Raw genomic sequence first — 18,629 nt, 5'->3', positions numbered from 1 at the left:
TATATGGATAAGTGGAAATGATTTCTCCTTTTAAGAATTTTGATTTATGGGTTACAAAATACTGGAATCTTTTTGCCAGGAGTTTGATGGCCTCTTTATCTCCTAAAAGAGGGAAAAGGAAAGATAACTGTTAGGGATGGTTCCTAGGTCCTCAGAAAGCATTAATTCCCTTTCTTTTCTCACTGCACATGTTGCTTCACAAAGATAACACTGCTACGAACAAGTCATGAAAAATCCAAATTCAGAATGTTGGGCAGCTCAAGCATTCATGTAGATTGCTTCAGCTTTTCTTCTCAGTTGTCCCTCCAAGTTTCTTTTTGACATGAACTGTCTGAATATGCACTCACTTGGGCTAGTTGAGTTTCCCTCTGTGTCCCCTGCAGGCTCTGGAAGCTGAAAAGCCAAGTGGAATCCACGTGTTTGGGGTTCTTCTCCATGCTCACCTGGCTGGAAGAGGCATCAGGCTGCGTCATTTTCGCAAAGGGGAAGAAATGACCTTACTGGCTTATGATGATGATTTTGACTTTAATTTCCAGGAGTTTCAGTATCTAAAGGAAGAACAAACAATCTTACCAGTATGAATATTTTATTCTCTTTCACTGAATATTCTAAAAACTGTGAGATGTATCAACTGAGATTCAGCAAGGCTTCTACTAGTTAAATGACTTGCTCATTGCATCCCTATTTTTTAAGCCACCCACCATGGGTATTGCATAACCCAGAAGGAATGTGTTTGATCTGTTTTCCAAATTCAAAACTCATTTTTCTTAACTATTCCCAGGGGCAATTCCAATTGTTGATTTAAAAAGAAAATAAAAACTTGAGTTCTAAGCACTAAACATTACTCTTTTCTTGTTTGACTCTTCAGTTAACAATCCTTTGGGTTGTAATTTTGGTAATGGTAGAATCAGAGGTGTCCTTATAGGCTTTTGGGAGTTTCATTTCAGTAAAAATGAATGTAAGGATAATTCTTTCATTTGACCAATGTATTTAGATATAACTCATTACACTAGGCTGTGCAATCCAGCTTGAAACAATACTTGGAGTTGTAGTGTGTTGAGACACTGATCCTCGGGCCCTCCAAGGAATGAGGTAGGAGGACAAATCTAGGGGTTGGCACCCAGAACTAGCTGCCTCCAGGCTAAGAATAGCCCGTTATTCATCTGAGTGGAGAGTCATGAAAAATTATTTTCTATGTGTGCTAATTTTTCAAAAGGCTGGAAAACACTGAAACAAAAAATGACTATTACTTTGCCTTACAATTCTGTTGTAAGGAAATAAAGACATGACTAAAGACCCTCTAAGAAAATAATGGAAATGAAGAGATAGTCACAATAACTAGTATCTATGGCTAATATTTATGAAGGGTTTAATCCCTGCTAAAAACTGAAGGTGTGTCATGTCATTTAATCTCCTCGGAACATTTGTGCAAAATTAGTACTATTTTTACCATTATTTTTTAAGTGAACAAGTTGTACCCAGATGATCTATTTCCCTACCTAAGGTCATACAACAAGAACATGGTGGAGTCTGGCCTGAGAGAGCATTATTTGTTTACTTGCTTATTATATTAGCAATTCTAGAATTAAATAGGTCAAAGGTCTTCTCCTGAATCAAATTAAGTAATACATCCATTCACATAGCAGATTAAACTGTTGGCCTACAAGTGTACTAGATAGATAAAACAGTATAAAGTTCCAATCTGAAAGCTTTTCTTTTATGTTTTAGGGAGATAATCTAATTACTGAATGTCGCTACAACACAAAAGATAGAGCTTGGATGACTTGGGTAAGACAATTTTTATTATTAAGATTCATTTGTGAAGAAGGGGGAATAAACTTTGATTTTAGAAAAAAAAGCATTCCCATTTGGAAACAAAATTCCTGGACATCATAAGCATGAAACATCAAAAAAGTGAAATAAGATCTCTTTTGGCATTTTATCAGCTTAATTAATAATACTGTGGTAATATTTGCAGCGTAATTTTTTGATTCTTTCAATGGAAAGCTATCTTTAGCCTTTTCATTTTCCTTACCTTTATTAATAAAAGGCCTGTGGTCACTAATGACCATCTATTTGAATCTGGACTTAGATGAATCAAGACTTCAAGAGGAAGAATGAATTGCATCATGTAAGGGCTTCTGACCCAAAGAGAAAGTTTGTCCCAGCAGATTTGCTGGGGAGTCCTGCTAAACATTCAGGAAACAGATCAATCATGCCTAACTCAGTCTCTTCTATGGACCACAAAAAAGAGGGAATACCTCCCACCAACTCATTGTATGAAGTTAGCAGAATCTTAATACTAAAACTTGGTAATAGCAGTAGGAGAAAGATCAACAACGTATATCTAATGGAAATATCTTTGACAGAGTATTGACATACTCAAACCTATATTATGTAAAAATGTTATGTTAGGAGCAATTTGGGCTTAGCTAAGGAATATACACTTGTTTTAAATTTAAAAATATATTAATGCCATTCTACATGAAGAGACTGAAGGAAAAAACATATCATCACATCAATAGGGGCAGAAAAAATATTGGTGAAATTTGTCAGTCATGGGGAAAGAAGGACGTTTAGCAAAGCAGCATTAGGAGAGAATTGCCTCAACCAGATAAAGATTAGCTGTGAAAAATCTATAACAAATATCAAATGAAGTGAAATACTAAAGTGATTGCATTAAAACCAAGAAGATTATTACTTATTTAATATTATTTAATATTTATTATTAAACAAATTATTGCTTATATAATTAAAAATTAATTATTATTAAATTATTGCTATTTCTATTCAACATTGTACTGAAAAAGAAAAAATATGAGCTAGGGATCAGAGGAAGAAGCAGAGAAGCAAAACACATCATTCACAGATACTGTAATTTGCTACATCAAAAACCTTCTCAAAATTGATGACATCTAAAATTGTTTTCATATATAAGAAATTATCTCAAGGAAATACAATTCAAAGCAAATTCTATAGAAATAAAATCTAATATTAGATGTTTGATCACTATAGAAAATGTCTTTATTTCAAGACATTAAAGAACAACTAAAGAGACACTGTCCATGAATAGAGAGATTCAGTAAAATAAAGATAATCCTTGTATTAAAACTCTTCTACAGATTTGATATCATTCCAGTAAGAAATTTCAGAGACATTTTATGATTTGGGAATCTCGTATCCTAAGAAATCATCATCAAGTCATAGTTGCAAAGATTTTCTCCTTCTTAAAAATTTTTTCTAAAAACTTTACAGTTTTAGTTTTTACATGAAGCAAGTTGGTTCTGAAATCTATGTAGAAGAGCAAAGGGTTAATAGTAGGCAAAGACACTACAGGAGACAAGCTACTAGATATGAAGGCTTATTTTAAAGCTATGGTAATTAATAGTGTGTTTTGGGTCCAGAGTTAGGACAGTGGAACAGATTAGGGATCCTGCAAACAGACCTACAAATCCCCTATATGGAAACTTTGCTTATGATAAATATGGCAATCAAATAAGTGAGAAAAGATAGACTTTTCACTAAAGAATTCTGGCACAAGTGGGAATCCAGATGACAAAAATAAAATTATATCTTTACCTTGCCCAATGCACAAAAAATCAATTCCAGCTAGATTAGGTATTTAAATATGAAGAGCAAAGATTTAAAACCATCTGGAGAAAAGTATATGAACATATCTTTATGACTTTGAGGTAGCTGTGAACTTAAACAAAAACTTAAATGCACGAACTGTAAATTAAAAGATTGATGAATTTGACTACCTTAAAGCTTTTGGTTACTTAAAACACTATTAAGTAGGTGAAAAGATGAGTCTTGAAATTGAAAAATAAATATTTGCAATCCATAAATTAACAAAGCATTAGTATCCAGCCTATAAAAGAAATTCCATAAATCAGTAACATAGGATAATATACAATAGAAAATGAACAAGAGATAAAAACATTTCACAGAAATGAAAGCCCAAACAGATAAACAGATGAAAGGATGTTCAATTTCATTTAAAATCAGCGTCATGCAAATGTGAACCAGAAGAGAGATTTTATACCCACCAATTTGGTAATACTTAAAAATGCAATTCCAATGTACTAAACCTGGAACCTACTGCTCCATATTCCATTAAATGTAAATTTATAAAACTATTGGGGAAAAACATAGCATTATCTAGTAAAGTTGAAATTTCACATATACTTGACCTGGTTCCATTCCTATGTAGACTTAACCTTGAGGTTACTTCTGTAGGAAGTATTCCAGAAGAGAAATACATGAAATTTTCATAGTGACATGTAGTAACAATACAGAAACACAAAGTCGGGAACAGCTCACCTATCATCAAAAGGATAACAAATAAATACATTATGATATGTCCGTATAATATATGAATAGTATATCATTGTGACCATACATGAACTAAAGCCACTTACATTAACATGAATGTATCTAAAGAACATAATGTTGAGATCAGCAAGTTAGAGCTAATGCTCAGAGTAGCGCTTTCCGGGACAGGTTTGAAGTTCAGCTTCACTAGCCTTTAAAAAACAATTTACTTGAAAGAGGCCTCCTGTGCTGCCTGCTTTTGGTCTATTGAACCAAATGCCAAACCGTTCTGCTTCCATTGTTGTGCAGAATGCAACTTGTTCTGCCACTTCCCCTGAGGCTAGTCAGAAGGCCTCTTCACAATATACTTGTCCCTGGGAGATATAGCGAATACGTGTAGAACACCTTTCTACAGCAATGCTTAGCTCTTATTCTGGGTATGTCTTAGAAGCAAATTACTGGACAGGAGAAAACATCAGAGCCTTCTCTCAGGAAGTGCCATTCCGAGCCAGTTTGCAGAAGACTATGTAGTATGATATCATGCATCTAAAGTTCAAGAACATCCAAAATGAAACAATATATTGTTAGGGATAGATACTTCAACAAACTGAATGTAAAATGTGATAAAATCAGTAGAAATGATAAACAATATTAAGTAATCATCATCTCTGGTTATGGGGAGAAAGAAGAGAGTTGGAGATGAGTACACAGATAGTAGTTCGTACACTGATATTGGCATTATTTTTCTCATGTCTTTTTATATAATTTTGTTTGCATGAAATATTTCATCACAGATGTAATAAATTATTATTTCTGTGCATATTGTAACACTCCGCCTGGATACCCAACCTCTTCAGAGACAACATAGCTAAACCCCAGTCACTGAAAATGTCAGATCATGAGAACTCACAACTGTGTCCCTTGCTGGGCATTATTCTTGGCATCAGGAAACACACTCCCTTCACTGGGGCACCCAAAGCCAATGACTGGCCGATGTGAGGGTACAAATGCTCAGCTTCCTACACTTTGGTACAACTCTGAATAGCCTTTCCAGCCCAAGAAGAGATTAAATATATTTACTGAGGTGTCAGTTGCAACCCCATTTATACAGATCAGCTTCTCTCTTTGACCAGTCCTGCCTTGCCCATCAAATGCAAGACATTATATTTTGCAACTTGTAAAATCATTGCATGTTAGCCACTACTTTACTAACTTCTCCACCTTCATTTTTGTATGCTAGGTATTTTGCTGGATATAGAATTCTTGGTTAATTTCTTTTTTCCTGTAGCACTTGAATATGTAATTCCAGTATCTTTTTGTTACTCCTGTCATTTATGATGAACTGTCAAATGCCAATTGTCTTATTGTTTCCCTGATATGTGATGTCATTTTCCTCTTGCTGCTGTGAAGATTTTCTCCTTATCTTTTGCTCTCAGCAGAATGACTGTGATGTAGCTCTCTTTATATTTGTTTGGCATTTGTTGAGCTTCTTGGTTCTGTAAGTTTATGTTTTTCACTACATTTGGGAAGATTTCAGCCATTGTTCTTTCAAATATTTTTTCTACCCTTTCCTCTTTTCCATCTCATTCTGAAGCATCAATTAAATGTGTGTTGAAACATTTAATATTGTTTCACAGATCTCTGAGGTATTTTCACTTTCTTTAGTCTTTTTTTATTCTCTGTTTTTGTTTTGAACAATTTCTATTGATCTGTCTTCAATTTCACTGATTCTTTCCTCTGCCATCTCAACTGTGCTATTGAGCTCATCTTGTGGATGTTTTATTCAATGATTCAAATATTTATTCAATTCAAAATATACCTCTCAACTTGAGAATTTCTATTTGGTTCGTTTTTGTTTTCCATTCTCTGATGTCATCCCTTATTTGTTCACTCATTATGAATGTATTAGCCTTTAATTATTTAGCATCTTTCTTTAACTCTTTAAACATATTTATATCTGCTATTAAATTTTTGGTAAATCCAGCATCTGTATCTTCTCACAATCAGTTTCTAATGTATCTATTTTTTCCTAATTACAGACCATAGTTTCCTGTTTCTTTTCATGTTTAATGACTTCTGGTTGAATATTGAGCATTATAGGTAATATGTTGTAGCAATTCTAGAATCTTTCTTCTGAGAATATTTTATCTTCTAAAAATTTTAGTGGATAATTTACTGCCTAGATTCAGAATATAAAATCTGTCACCTCTGTGTATACAGCTGATGTTTATACACAGGACAACAAGAAATCTCAGTACAACCAGGCAAAGATTCCACCAAACTGACTGATTGGTATAATGTTAACCAAACTGAACATCCCCAATCCTCTGAGATGTTCACTGTGGGAGAAGTTTGCATCATATAAACAGAAGTTTAAGGAGCTTATTATTAGGTTATGTAACAAGACAACTTTTAAAGAGATGGAAATAATTATGTTAATTTTTAAATGTATCACTACCTTTTTAAAAATTTAAAACAAAATTTAAACCAAATTTAAAACCAAATTGCCATTTAGAGTATTATTTCTCAGTTTTAAGATTTCTTATCTTTCCGTATTTGAAGAATGGTATAACATTGGGGGTTTCTCTAAGTGTAAGAGCTGGTGGAATATATACTTTTCTAAATAAAATACCTCCATTTTCAGGGAGGATTAAGCACCAGGAATGAAATGTGTCTCTCATACCTTCTTTATTACCCAAGAATCAATCTTACTCGATGTGCAAGTATTCCAGACATTATGGAACAACTTCAGTTCATTGGTGTTAAGGAGATCTACAGACCAGTCACGTAAGTAGTGAATGGATTTCGTGGTAGGGATAATATTCTTCAGAATGTTAGGAATTCCATACGAGGAATGCTTTATGTGCCATTCTATGTGATAATTTTCAACTGGGGAGATCAGGCGAGCTCCTTAGTTGCTATGTTCAAGGTTCCCAGAACCAATCTCTGTTGGTTCAGTGATTTTCTAGGAAAACCTAAAGGATTCAACAAATAATTGTACTCATGGCTAATATTTATTACAGTGAGAGAACACAAAGCAAAATGAACAAAAAGAAAAGGCACATGGGACAAAATCCAGACAAAACCAGCTACAAGCTTCTGAGAGGGGTCTCCTGGTAAAGTCACAAAGAATTTGCTTAATTCCACCAGCATCAGATTCTGACAGCATGTATGACATATTGTCAACTGGAGGAGCTCATTAGAAACTCAGTACCCAGAGTTTTTATTAGGGGCTGATCACATAGATGCCGTCTGCCTAGTAAGTACCAAAACTACAGATTCTCAGAAGGAAATCAGATGTCCAGATTAACCTGCATCGTTGTACAGTCTAGGCACAATGTGTCACTCTTATCATTCAGAAAAAGTTTTATAACAATATTGGAAATTGTTTACTAGTTAAAGTTTCCTGCTGCCAGCCAAAAGTGAGCCTTCCAAACAGGCATTCTCAAGGAGGACACCCTCAGGCCTTCTGTGTGAACCTTCTGCACAATAGCATAGCATAAATACTATCTAAGATAAAGTAATAAACACATCAATATTATTCCTTCCCTCTTGAGATTAAATTATAGAATGAAGAAGAGATAATAAAGAAACAAAATAAACATAAAATTTCAGGTATTAGTAAATGTTATGAAAATAATCTACACAATGAAGGAGTGTGTGACTGTTGTTGGTAGGGTGGTGACAGCCTCTCTCGGGAGGTGTCAGTCTGTCCAGGCTGCTGTAATGTAAACACCATAGACGGGCAACTTATACACACACTGGGGAGTCCAAGCTTAAGGTGCTGGTAGATCCACTGGCTGGTGAGAACCTGCCTCCTCACACAGGGCTATCTTGTCGCAGTGACCTCACATGGCAGAGGGGACTAGGGACCTTTCTCAAGCTGCTTTCATAAGGACACCATCCCATTCATGATGGCTTGTTGATGAACTTTTCAACTCCCCAAAGTTCCATCTCCTAATAACATCACCATGGGTGTTAGGATATCAACATATAAATTTTGGGGAGACTCAAATATTCAATACACGGCAGGTGGTGATGTTTGAGCAGAGACATAAGTGATGAGCTGACCATGGAAAAGTATGCAGGTGTGCTTTCTGTGGAGAGAGGGGCCAGTGTAATGACCCTCTGATGGGTGAGCAGCTAGTGTGTTCAAAGAATAGCAAGAAGGTGAGTTTGGCTGGAACAGAGTGAAATACGGTAGAGGATTAGTGAGGAGGTCTGACAGCAAGTGGGGCCAGGTCATTTAGGACTTTACAGGCCATATAAGGACTTTAGGTTTTAAGTGCAAAGAGAAGCCATAATAGTATATTAAAAAAAAAAGTCTGTTTGGCTACTGTACTGAGAAAGGACTCCAGGAGGACAAGATTGGAAAGAATAATACCAACTAAAAAACTATTACGATTGTCCAGTCAAGAGAGAAGGGCATCTTGGACCAACGTAGTGGCAGTAGAGTTGATGAGAAATGGTTAAATCCAGGTTACCTTTCAAAGGTAACACATTCATTGGGCTTGTTGACTGACTGCATATAGGGAAATACTGAGGGAAAAAGAAAAGCAAAGACAACTGGTGATGTGTGAATGGTTTAGGGAAATGTGTTCGAAGACAAAATTGAAAATTAGTTTTTGGATATTTAAGGGTGATATGGAGAAAGGATTTTTATCCATTCTTAGTAATACCACAGAGAAGAATTATGGTAGTTGGTGGGAATTTTGGAACATAGATTTTGTTTTACTATAAGGAAGTATTTTCTAATGATTATGACTTTCCGAAATGAAAGAAGCTGATATAATTAGGCAAAAGATATGTTTTTGAGGGGGCACATTTAAGGAGAGAGTAAAAAAACAATAAGAATGGATAAAAAGCAGATGCTGAAGTAGAATATAATAATGATCTATTTTTTTTTGCTCTGAAATATTACAGGGATTATAAATTCTTCATTTTAAATTAAACACACTATTCGTAGATATGTTCTACTGAGTTCCTATCCAGAAAACCCAATGACCACCAGAAGTCTATTTTATTTTGTTAAAATAAAAATAACAGATTACTTGTGTAAAGTAATGTGTAACTCATGAAGTATTTCACATGCATGATTTCATTGAATTTTTACATGATTCCAATAGGTAGAGCAAGAGTTGCAATCCCAGTTTTTTTGAGGAGGAAACAGAAACAGAGATTAAGAAACTATTCAACATTATAAGGTACATAATAAAGGGGGTCTCTGATAGAGATAGAGATAGATAGATAGATAGATAGTTAATCTGCCTCTTTATTCAAAATAAATAATTGCATATTCAAAAAATTTAATATCAAAATTATACATAAAATGTCATTCTAAAAACACTAGGATATAGACAAGATATAGTCTTGTCTTTAAAATACTGATACATTGTCCTTTACTAAGACTTCATTAGCCTCTTTTTCCCTTAGAATATTTTTTACATATTGACTAGAAACTTTTCATAACTGGGTTAATTTGAGGGAATGTTGAAAACAGATAGTAAAAGCTGTGTATTTATAAAATCATGATTCAAAATGCATTCCATGGCTCAATTATTTGCTTTTGTGTCCAATTTGTGTGAAGCATCTGAAAATGCTCTGCTCACATGTCCCAGCAACCTCTGTCAGCATCCACACCTTTGGTCTTTCCCAGGAAATACTGAAGTTGAGTTTTTCATTACTTAGAAAGACAGGGAGAATTGCTTCACAAAACAAGGCCAGTTTTGAGATGTCATTACCCGTATAAAACCATTTAACGACATGGTTACACTTATTTATCCTTCAAAAATATGAGTCAAAAAAGAACCAGTGTTATAAAATACGTGTTTAGACTTTAAATCAGACTTTCAAGCCCAATTCATCATCCCAGTGACATAACTGTTACTGAGGATCTAACCAACAAGGTCCTGGCTAAAACATCAGAAAGACAGAAATGGTTTGTGGGCTTGTTCTCTGTTTTGCTTAAAAAAATACTGCTAATTTGGTTTCAGAACACAGTACTAAAAAGGAATATCATATAATATACAACAAAATATGCTATTCTGTGCTTTTAATATCATGATTGGGTTGGTGCCCTGTTTTATTTTAAACATTCTGTAGCTATCCTAGGACTAGAGGATGAGTTGGTAGAAAAATACACAACTGTGTCCTGTCTCAGGATTTGTCTGTTCTGGGGAATATGATTTTTCTCTGCCTCCTACAGACCTGGCAAGGCTTAGGGATAAACAGAAAATTCACAAAGATCAGATAACAGAATAGATGATGAGTACAGATAAATTTTGTATTCACTGCTACACCGCATGTCAACACCTTCTACGCCGTTCTAGGGAGATTTATGTGATGGGAAGTTCCTGTGTTATTTGTTCTATTTCTAAAAAAGCATCAAGAGAGGTGTTTCTGTTTCCTTGTAGAAAATCATTTTATAATGTGTACAAATCACACATGCTTATTATAGAGTCTAGGAAATGCAGAAAAAGGTTTTAAAAAGATGACAAGGACCTCAAATTCTGTTAGAAATAAACAATACTAACATTAATTGAATGTTATTCCAGACACATTTCTGTATAGGTATTGATATAAAGAGGAATAGATTGTTGTTACAAAGATTATAATTTGTGCACTGCTTTAAACAAAAATGTTTAATTTTATTTTATGAAAAGAAAAAGAAATCAAATTAAAACTGAACAGTTGTTGAACCTCAAATAAATGTTGTTGCTGTTCATAGCCACAAAATATGTTTTGATAGACTCTCAATTGTTGAGAATATAGATCATAAAAGATGTTGCACAATTTTTTAACTACATATTTAAATTTTAGAATATAAAAGATGAGGACATTTATATATTTGTATTTTCTCCCACTTCCCTTTTCCCTACCTCCCGATATTTATTTATAATTTTTATATTTTCACAATTTTTAACTTTCGCATTTACTTCTGAAACCAAGTTCCCACAATAGTTAATGCAACTTTTATATTTAAATAGGTTCAGTGATAATCCCTCACCTTTTTATGATTTTTACATTTGAGTTCTTTCATTTGATTCATTTGGTGGAAAGCTCCCGTGTTATCTGTGCTCTTTCTAGAAAAGAATTGAGAGAGACATTTCTGTTTCTTTGCAGAAAATCACTTTATATTTATAATGTGTAAAAATCACATATGCTTACTATAAAGAGTCTAAGTAATGGGACTATACAGGATTTTATCTTCAAGTTGGTTTATCAAGAAGGGCTTCCAAGTGCCTTATGCTCTGAGTTCTTTTATGTTTTAGAATTTGTGCGTTTATATTTGGACAGCGTTTGGCTAGATATAATATTTTAGAGCAATATCTTTTTTATCTCTTCTGGGGTGGTCTCTTTGAATGAATGTGGGCTTTCTTCCTCTATTAAAAGTTCATAAATTAACTTGAACATATTTCAGTGTTGAGCATCTCAGTCAAAAAAATTTACTGAAACACAAGGTGTTCTTTCAGTACATGATTCCCTTTTTTTCATTTTAGAGAGATTTTCTTGTATCTATAGATATTTTTCCTTATCTATTTGGTGTTTTTTTCAACTTTTATAATTTTTCAGAAGTGTTCTTCTGCTTGTTTCTTTTTCTAATTTCTTTGATGCTAAATTTGTTTTGCTTAAATTTATTTCCATTGGTCTGTTACCTCCCTTTTTATCTCATTCTGTTGTTTTAATATCTTGTATTTGAGTTCTTATTTAATTGAATTAAAGTTCTTGTCAAATAAACTTATAGAAAGAAACACTTGTGGGATTTCTCTCCAGTATAACTGGTTTATATTCTCTGCTAAAGTCAGTTTTTTTTCTCTCTTTGTATGAAATATGATACAATTTTCTTTTCACTCTATGTTTGCCAGGCATTATGCCTTTTTTAACTTAAGCTGAGCCACTTCTGTCTAAAAGTTATTTCACTCTGATAAAACGTAGGTGAATTCTTGACTTCCTTGTAAGCAAATCTTAGAGCAGCTTTCTTTCTCTCACACCACAGTTTGAAGTTTGAGTGGTATATTTATGTATATAATTTCCTCTATTTTGAGGGTAAAAGGCTATGGGCATAGAAGTGGTATATTCTATATTACAACACATCGATTACCCCTTCCTCTGATTTGATTAAGAATCTCTTTGAGGAAATTTTCTAACTGGTTGGGGCTGAAGCCCTTTCCACAGAGGAAGGTTCCAGGCCTTATATATCATGCTGTCAAATCTCCTCCAGTCTTTGAGGTTTTTCTTCGATCAGGGAGATTCAATTTGATGTGTACTTCCCCAAATTCATTTACCTAGAGAATCTCAAAAGGATTATGAGTTTTATCTTGTTAGTTTAGATTTCCTGGCTTTCTTCTTTAGTAATTAGATTGTGAAGTTTATGACATTATGTTATGTCTTTTTTCATTGGTTTGTTGATATGCTCCTGTTTTATTATTTATTTTTTAAAGTCAGATTCTTTGAGATAGAACTTACATAGAATAAAATGCACCTATTTTAAGGATATCATTAGAAAGTTTTCTCAGATGTTTACACATATTTAATCCCCAAACAAATGAAAATAGAACATTTCCGTCACTCCCCAAAGTTGTGTTATGCGTAACAGGAGACAATCCCACCTCCCATGCAAAGCCCCAGGAAACTATGAATTTGCTGCATGACTATATTAGTTTGATCTACTCTAGATTTTATGAAAATGGGATCATCCAGTATGTACTCTTTTGTGCCTGGCTTCCTTGACTCAGAATGTTTCTGAGATTCATCTATGCAGAAGCATGTGTCAGCACTCCCTTCCCTCATATTGCTGAGGAGTAGTCCCTTGTGTGGATACACCAAATTTCATTTACTGATTCACCTGTTGAAAGACATCTGCATTGTTTCCAGTTTCTGGCTATTATGACGAAGGCAGCTATGAACAACATTTTGCATTAGTCTTTGTACAGACATATGTTTTCAATATTCTGGGTTTATACCTCCTGGTGGAATCACTGGATTTTGCACTGTTTATGTTTACTTCATAAGACTCTCAAAATGTTCTCCAAAATGGTTACCTTTTTATATTCTCACTGGTAATGTATAAAACCTCTTATGGTTTAGCATTTTTTCCTAATGTTTTGTATTTTCAAAATTTTAATTCTGACCTATTTGAATGTAAATGCAGTGGTATCATTGTGGTTTATTTTCCATTTCCCTTATGACTACCAATGTTGAGTCATTTCTCACATGCTTATTCATCATTTATATATGTTTCTTTTTAGTTGGAATTTTGTCCATTGTTTAATTGGGTTACCTGTTTTCTTATTAACCCTTAAGAGTTCTTCGTATTTTTAAAAAATTCTTCATTCTTCACATGTAAGTCCTTTGTCAGATACATTTTTACAAATAATTTCTCCAGGTCTGTGGCTTGATTTTCATTTCCTTTATTGTATTTCTTGAAGTCCATTTTATCATTTTTGGTTTGTTTTGGTGGAATCACTGGATATCCCATTTAAGAAATCTTGCCTACTCAAAGTTGTGAAGATTTTCTCCTGATTTTTTTTTTCTTGCCTGAAAGGTTTACAGTTTTAGCTTTTATATTTATGTTGATGAACCATTTTGAATAAATTTTGGTATGTGGTATGAAGTAAACAGTCATAGTTACTATTTTCTATATGGATATCAAGTTGTTGAAGAACCACTTGATGAAAAATACAACTTTTTTCCTATTGAATTACCTTAGAATGTTTGTTGAAAATCTTTTGATCATATATTGACTAGTTCTGGACTCTGAATTCTGTTTCATTTCTGTACATGTTTAGCCTTACCATAGTAATACCACACTTAATTGTTGTAGTAAGTCTTGAGATAAAAACATTTAAGTCCCCAAACTTTGGTATGTTTTTCTTTTCCCCAAATCATTTTGGATAGTCTAAATTTGTTCCATTTTTGTATATATTTTTGAATCACTTGTCAATTACATTAAATTTACAGAGGAAAACTTCATCAATATTAATCATAATCTTAATGTGATTTATTTTTATCAACTGCAGTGCTATATAAATAATGTCCTTTTATTTATATGTGTATTTGGGTAGACATTTACACACTGCCTGGATGTGCAGAAATGTAACTATTTTAATTTCTAGAAGATTCCTAATATTCCTAACTAATTTCCAGTCCTAGTGATAGCCAAAGAACTTGCTACTTCAAGGTTACCTGTTTCTTGTTTAAAGTTTAGCCTTTTAAGGAAAAATACTCAGGATAACAATTCACTTTTTCAGGATTTCTCCTCTTCTTTTTTCTCCAAGGGTTATAGTTGTAGGATAGGCTAGAAAGGTTAGAGATAACGAGAAGGAAGTTTGCTGGTGAGATGTTATTATAGAGTAGGGGGCTGAACTAAGTAGGAATGGAGTGGGACAAGTTGCCATCTCAGAGAGGTTAATAATCACATCCTCAGGTCCGCCTGCCTCAGGCATGTTGTCTTCAGTGGACCAATAAGTTTGCCCTATTCTACTGTCTTTTCCACATATTTATAGTAAGTTAACAAATGTGTTGATATCTCTTCTGTCACTTTATTTTGTGGAATCTCAAAGAAGTACTAGTTTACTGATTTAATCTAGCAACAAAGCTTTTAAAGTTTTCATCTATGTGCAGCAATATACCAGCAAGGCTACAGAAAATTCAGAGGATTTACACCACTCAGCGCTTTAGTAGGGAATCTAGTGCCACCTGGTGGTGTTTTAGGTCATTACAGGCTGAGGATGTCACTGTCCCCTCAGCGTTCTCCTAGCTATGTCGCTGATTCTTTTTTCAAGACAGACACCTAATATTTTTGATAAGTAAATTTTATTTTTTAATATTTGATTTGAAAAGTATTTTGTAAAAATAAAAAAGTATTTTAATAAAACTTACCTGTCCTTTTTAATGTATTTAAAAGGACACTGTATGTAAACATGTCAAGTTTACATGTCAAGTAAACTTGCTTCATGTCAAGTTTCTATTTCATACTAATTCTGGATTGTATTTTTACCAAGTCTTCACAACATGTTTAATATAATGAGATAGATTTTATGTCATTGCTAGATATGTTCAATGTGGTGTGATGCTCACTGATCTTTATGGTACTTAACTTTAAGTTCTCTGTACAAAATAACACATTTAAAAATCAACAAAGATGTATTGACTTTAATTAAAGGACAAAGGAACTTAGGAATGAAGAATATAAAGATCCTCATATTAACCTGAGTTTACTTAGAGTGGCCAGTGGAAGCAGAGCATATCCTCTACAGAGTATTTTTTTCTCAGTAAAATGTTTAAGACACTTGTTCAGTTTCAAATCTTTGTATTTATTGTCACTTGGGCAGCCAGCAGGGGTCAGCCTTTTCAGCTGTATGGAGATGGAATTTCCATCGCTGTTCGAGTACCTTTGGGGAACCTGCACATTCCTTCGTTACACCATTAGCTTACACTCTTCAGAGCAGAATGCTTGTCAATTGTATTATTAACTAGAGCCAAAGTCAGTGAGGAATTGTGAGGTCTGGGGAAACTTTCTGAAACAAAATTATTTGTCTTAAAGTAATACCCATCTGCTACCAAAACAAGGAATTTTTTTTTTTAAAAAAGAGTCCCTATTTGTTATGTATTTCTTCTAGTAACTGCTGATGAGATAGTTCATCCGCGCTTTGCTTTTGGTTATCTGTGTGTAAAAACAAGAAAGTGTAACGTCTCTTTAAAATGCTGAACAGTAATGGAAATATGTAACACTTCTGTTCTGAATATGACTAATTGTAGTTATTTTAAATTCAGGACCTGGCCTTTCATTATCAAAAGCCCCAAGCAGTATAAAAACCTTTCTTTCATGGATGCAATGAATAAATTTAAATGGTCTAAAAAGGAAGGTCTCTCCTTCAATAAGCTTGTTCTCAGCCTGCCGGTGAATGTGAGATGCTCCAAGACAGACAATGCAGAGTGGTCGGTAAGCCCTACTTTGTTTTAACCTCTGGGGAAACTAGATGCCACATTTTACTGAATCCATGACAGGTAAAATCTAAGGAACAGACAAATGAATTTACGGATATAAGTCCAAAGGTTCAGTGTCTTTTAATATGTCTGATTATTTCTTCAGTGATTAGTTTGGTTGACCAAAAACTCATCATTCCATTCCCTTGAAAGAGGGAAATTTTATATTCTAAAACTAAAGTTGAGATGAAGCAGGAATCAGATAGCGTGAAAGCTTCAAAACACAAGGGAGCCGGCTGTGTATCTCTTCTTTTCCAAGGGCGTGCCTGGCTCTCTTCTCCACTTCCCTCGGCATCCCTACAGTTCTCCCCCAAAACGGACAACTTCAGCCACCACCCTGCCTCTGACACTCCTTTTCGCTGCAGAAGTGCAGGGGCTGAGCAGGTGTGGCTCGGTCCTGCTGTCCCGTCATGCTCTCATCGGTATTGTCTGCTCTTCTATTTTCAGATTCAAGGGATGACAGCTTTACCTCCGGATATAGAAAGACCATATAAGGCAGAACCTTTGGTGTGTGGAACCTCTTCTTCTGTGCGCAGGAGTTTCTCTCCCAAGCTGCTCCTGTGCCTCGCGGTACTTGGGAGCTCGCTGGGCAGCACATGCCTGTGGTCCTACTTCTGTGGGGCTTGGTGACCATGTTTTCTGTGATTCAAACCTGTCATTTAACATTCAGGTTAAAGACACTTGGGGCGTGAAGAGTGAGCATGGGGAGAACAGAGACTTGATTTTCACACACGCCCTGCCCCCCTGAGCGCCACCCCAGGCTCTCTTCTCCTCAGAAGCATCCAGTGAAATGTGTTGATCACCAATAAAGCAAAACCAGCCCTACCTAATACAAGCTTTATAAAAATTTGGACAAAAATCAGTGGAAGTAAAAGAGATCTTCTTTTCCTTCTGTTTTCCTCTTTATTTAAACACTCATTGTAGCCGTTTCACTTTAAAATTTTTGATTTGCCTTCTGTATTTCTCTTTTAAAATGTTTTCACCTTAAAGAGTGTAAAAAGATGTACTCTCCATTCCAGTTTTTTCTCTTTATTGTTCTTTTGATGTGACTTCCCAGGTGTAACAATGGTCCTTCCAGTCTTTCAGTGTTATCTGGCTCTGCCCTTTACTGTGACTTAGCCTCGGACCCCTTACCTAAGGGCTTTCTGATGATGCCTATTCCAGTCTCTTCATTTATCAAGCCTGTTGCTACTCCCTAACCACCCCAAACCCATGTCGAAGTACTCTTTCGCCCCTTCCCTGCTCAGCACTGGCCAGGTGAGTTTTTTCTTGAGCTCTGTCACTATCTAAAAAGAAAGAGGTGTGGAAAACAGAAATGGTGCCTGACTGATGGTGGGCTGAGGAGAAAGTGTGGCTGCCCACAAGCCATGCCGTGAGGGGTCCTTTAGGAGGTTCCAGGGCAAAGGCCAGATGGTGTGAGCCAGCCAACGGGCACGTGGGGAGCACCCAGGACCCCACTAACTGCTTTGGGTGTCACATGTACTGCATAATGGCTCAATTTGAGTCACAGTTGCTGTTGTAGGTTTATTTTTATATTAGTTAATAAACTAAGTTTCCATAATGAAATTGTTACCCATTGAAAATCTCGTCAGTCTTTGGTTCTCTTTGTATGGTTCAGCCAAGTCTTGTTTTGCGTTGCCTCCTCATTCCTTAAACTGCTGTTGGGATCATATCAATAAACTAAATAAAACTAATTTTTGTGTGGCATCTTGTACACTCTGTGAGAGAAACAGATGATTCAATTAAGAATGTTGCATTTTTCTTCTTCATTTGTAAGCGCTTTCTCACCAGCAAAGAATGTCTTCAGTACAAACTGTATCGCCTTGTAAATAAATACTGTGCTTTGGAATGTTTACTTCTTGATTCTCAGAATTTGTCCGTTTAATGAAATGTTTGTAATATTTATGAGGCATATTTTATAGTTAATGTTCCCTCCTTTGATATGTGTTATAGCAGATTCTACAATTTTCCATCCAAGTGTTTGTGTAAGAAATACGATCATCCTCAGGGCTCCCTATTTGAAATTTCATGTTTGTTTTTACTTGAGAATTTTTGAATCTGGGATATCAAAGTAAAATGATTTCCTTTGGAAATTATGTAATATTATATTTGTTTTCACTGTTCTTGGTAAGGAAGGTGAATGTACTGGCTAGAAAATGATACACAGCTTTTGGAAGCTTGCCTTTGGAGCCAGGAGAATCTGTTTTCCAGTTGATGTTACTAAGAATACTGCTGACATTCTTCTTCTCCTAGGAACTCTCATAAATATATATAATTTTAAGAAACTAACTCTTTATTTGATATTAGAATAGGTTATCTGTTGAAAA

The 18,629-nt window shown here is 34.8% G+C and overlaps 1 protein-coding gene across 1 annotated transcript in view; it reads left to right on the top strand.

Moving 5' to 3' along the window:
* MOXD1 (monooxygenase DBH like 1) overlaps nucleotides 1-18,155 on the top strand; it is a 79,409-nt gene extending 61,254 nt beyond the window's left edge. Inside the window, exons 8-12 of the mRNA XM_036994185.2 lie at nucleotides 384-575; nucleotides 1,729-1,788; nucleotides 6,959-7,101; nucleotides 16,090-16,258; nucleotides 16,750-18,155. Of these exons, the coding sequence (XP_036850080.2) occupies nucleotides 384-575; nucleotides 1,729-1,788; nucleotides 6,959-7,101; nucleotides 16,090-16,258; nucleotides 16,750-16,932 (747 nt within the window). The 3' untranslated portion in view covers nucleotides 16,933-18,155. The remainder of the gene's footprint in view (nucleotides 1-383; nucleotides 576-1,728; nucleotides 1,789-6,958; nucleotides 7,102-16,089; nucleotides 16,259-16,749) is intronic.
* Nucleotides 18,156-18,629: the final 474 nt, after the last annotated feature.

The sequence above is a fragment of the Manis javanica genome, chromosome 13 (assembly GCF_040802235.1).
Source record: "Manis javanica isolate MJ-LG chromosome 13, MJ_LKY, whole genome shotgun sequence".
NCBI lineage: Eukaryota > Metazoa > Chordata > Mammalia > Pholidota > Manidae > Manis > Manis javanica.
The sequence above is the reverse complement of the archived record's forward strand: the minus strand, read 5'-3'. Positions and strand labels throughout refer to the sequence as shown.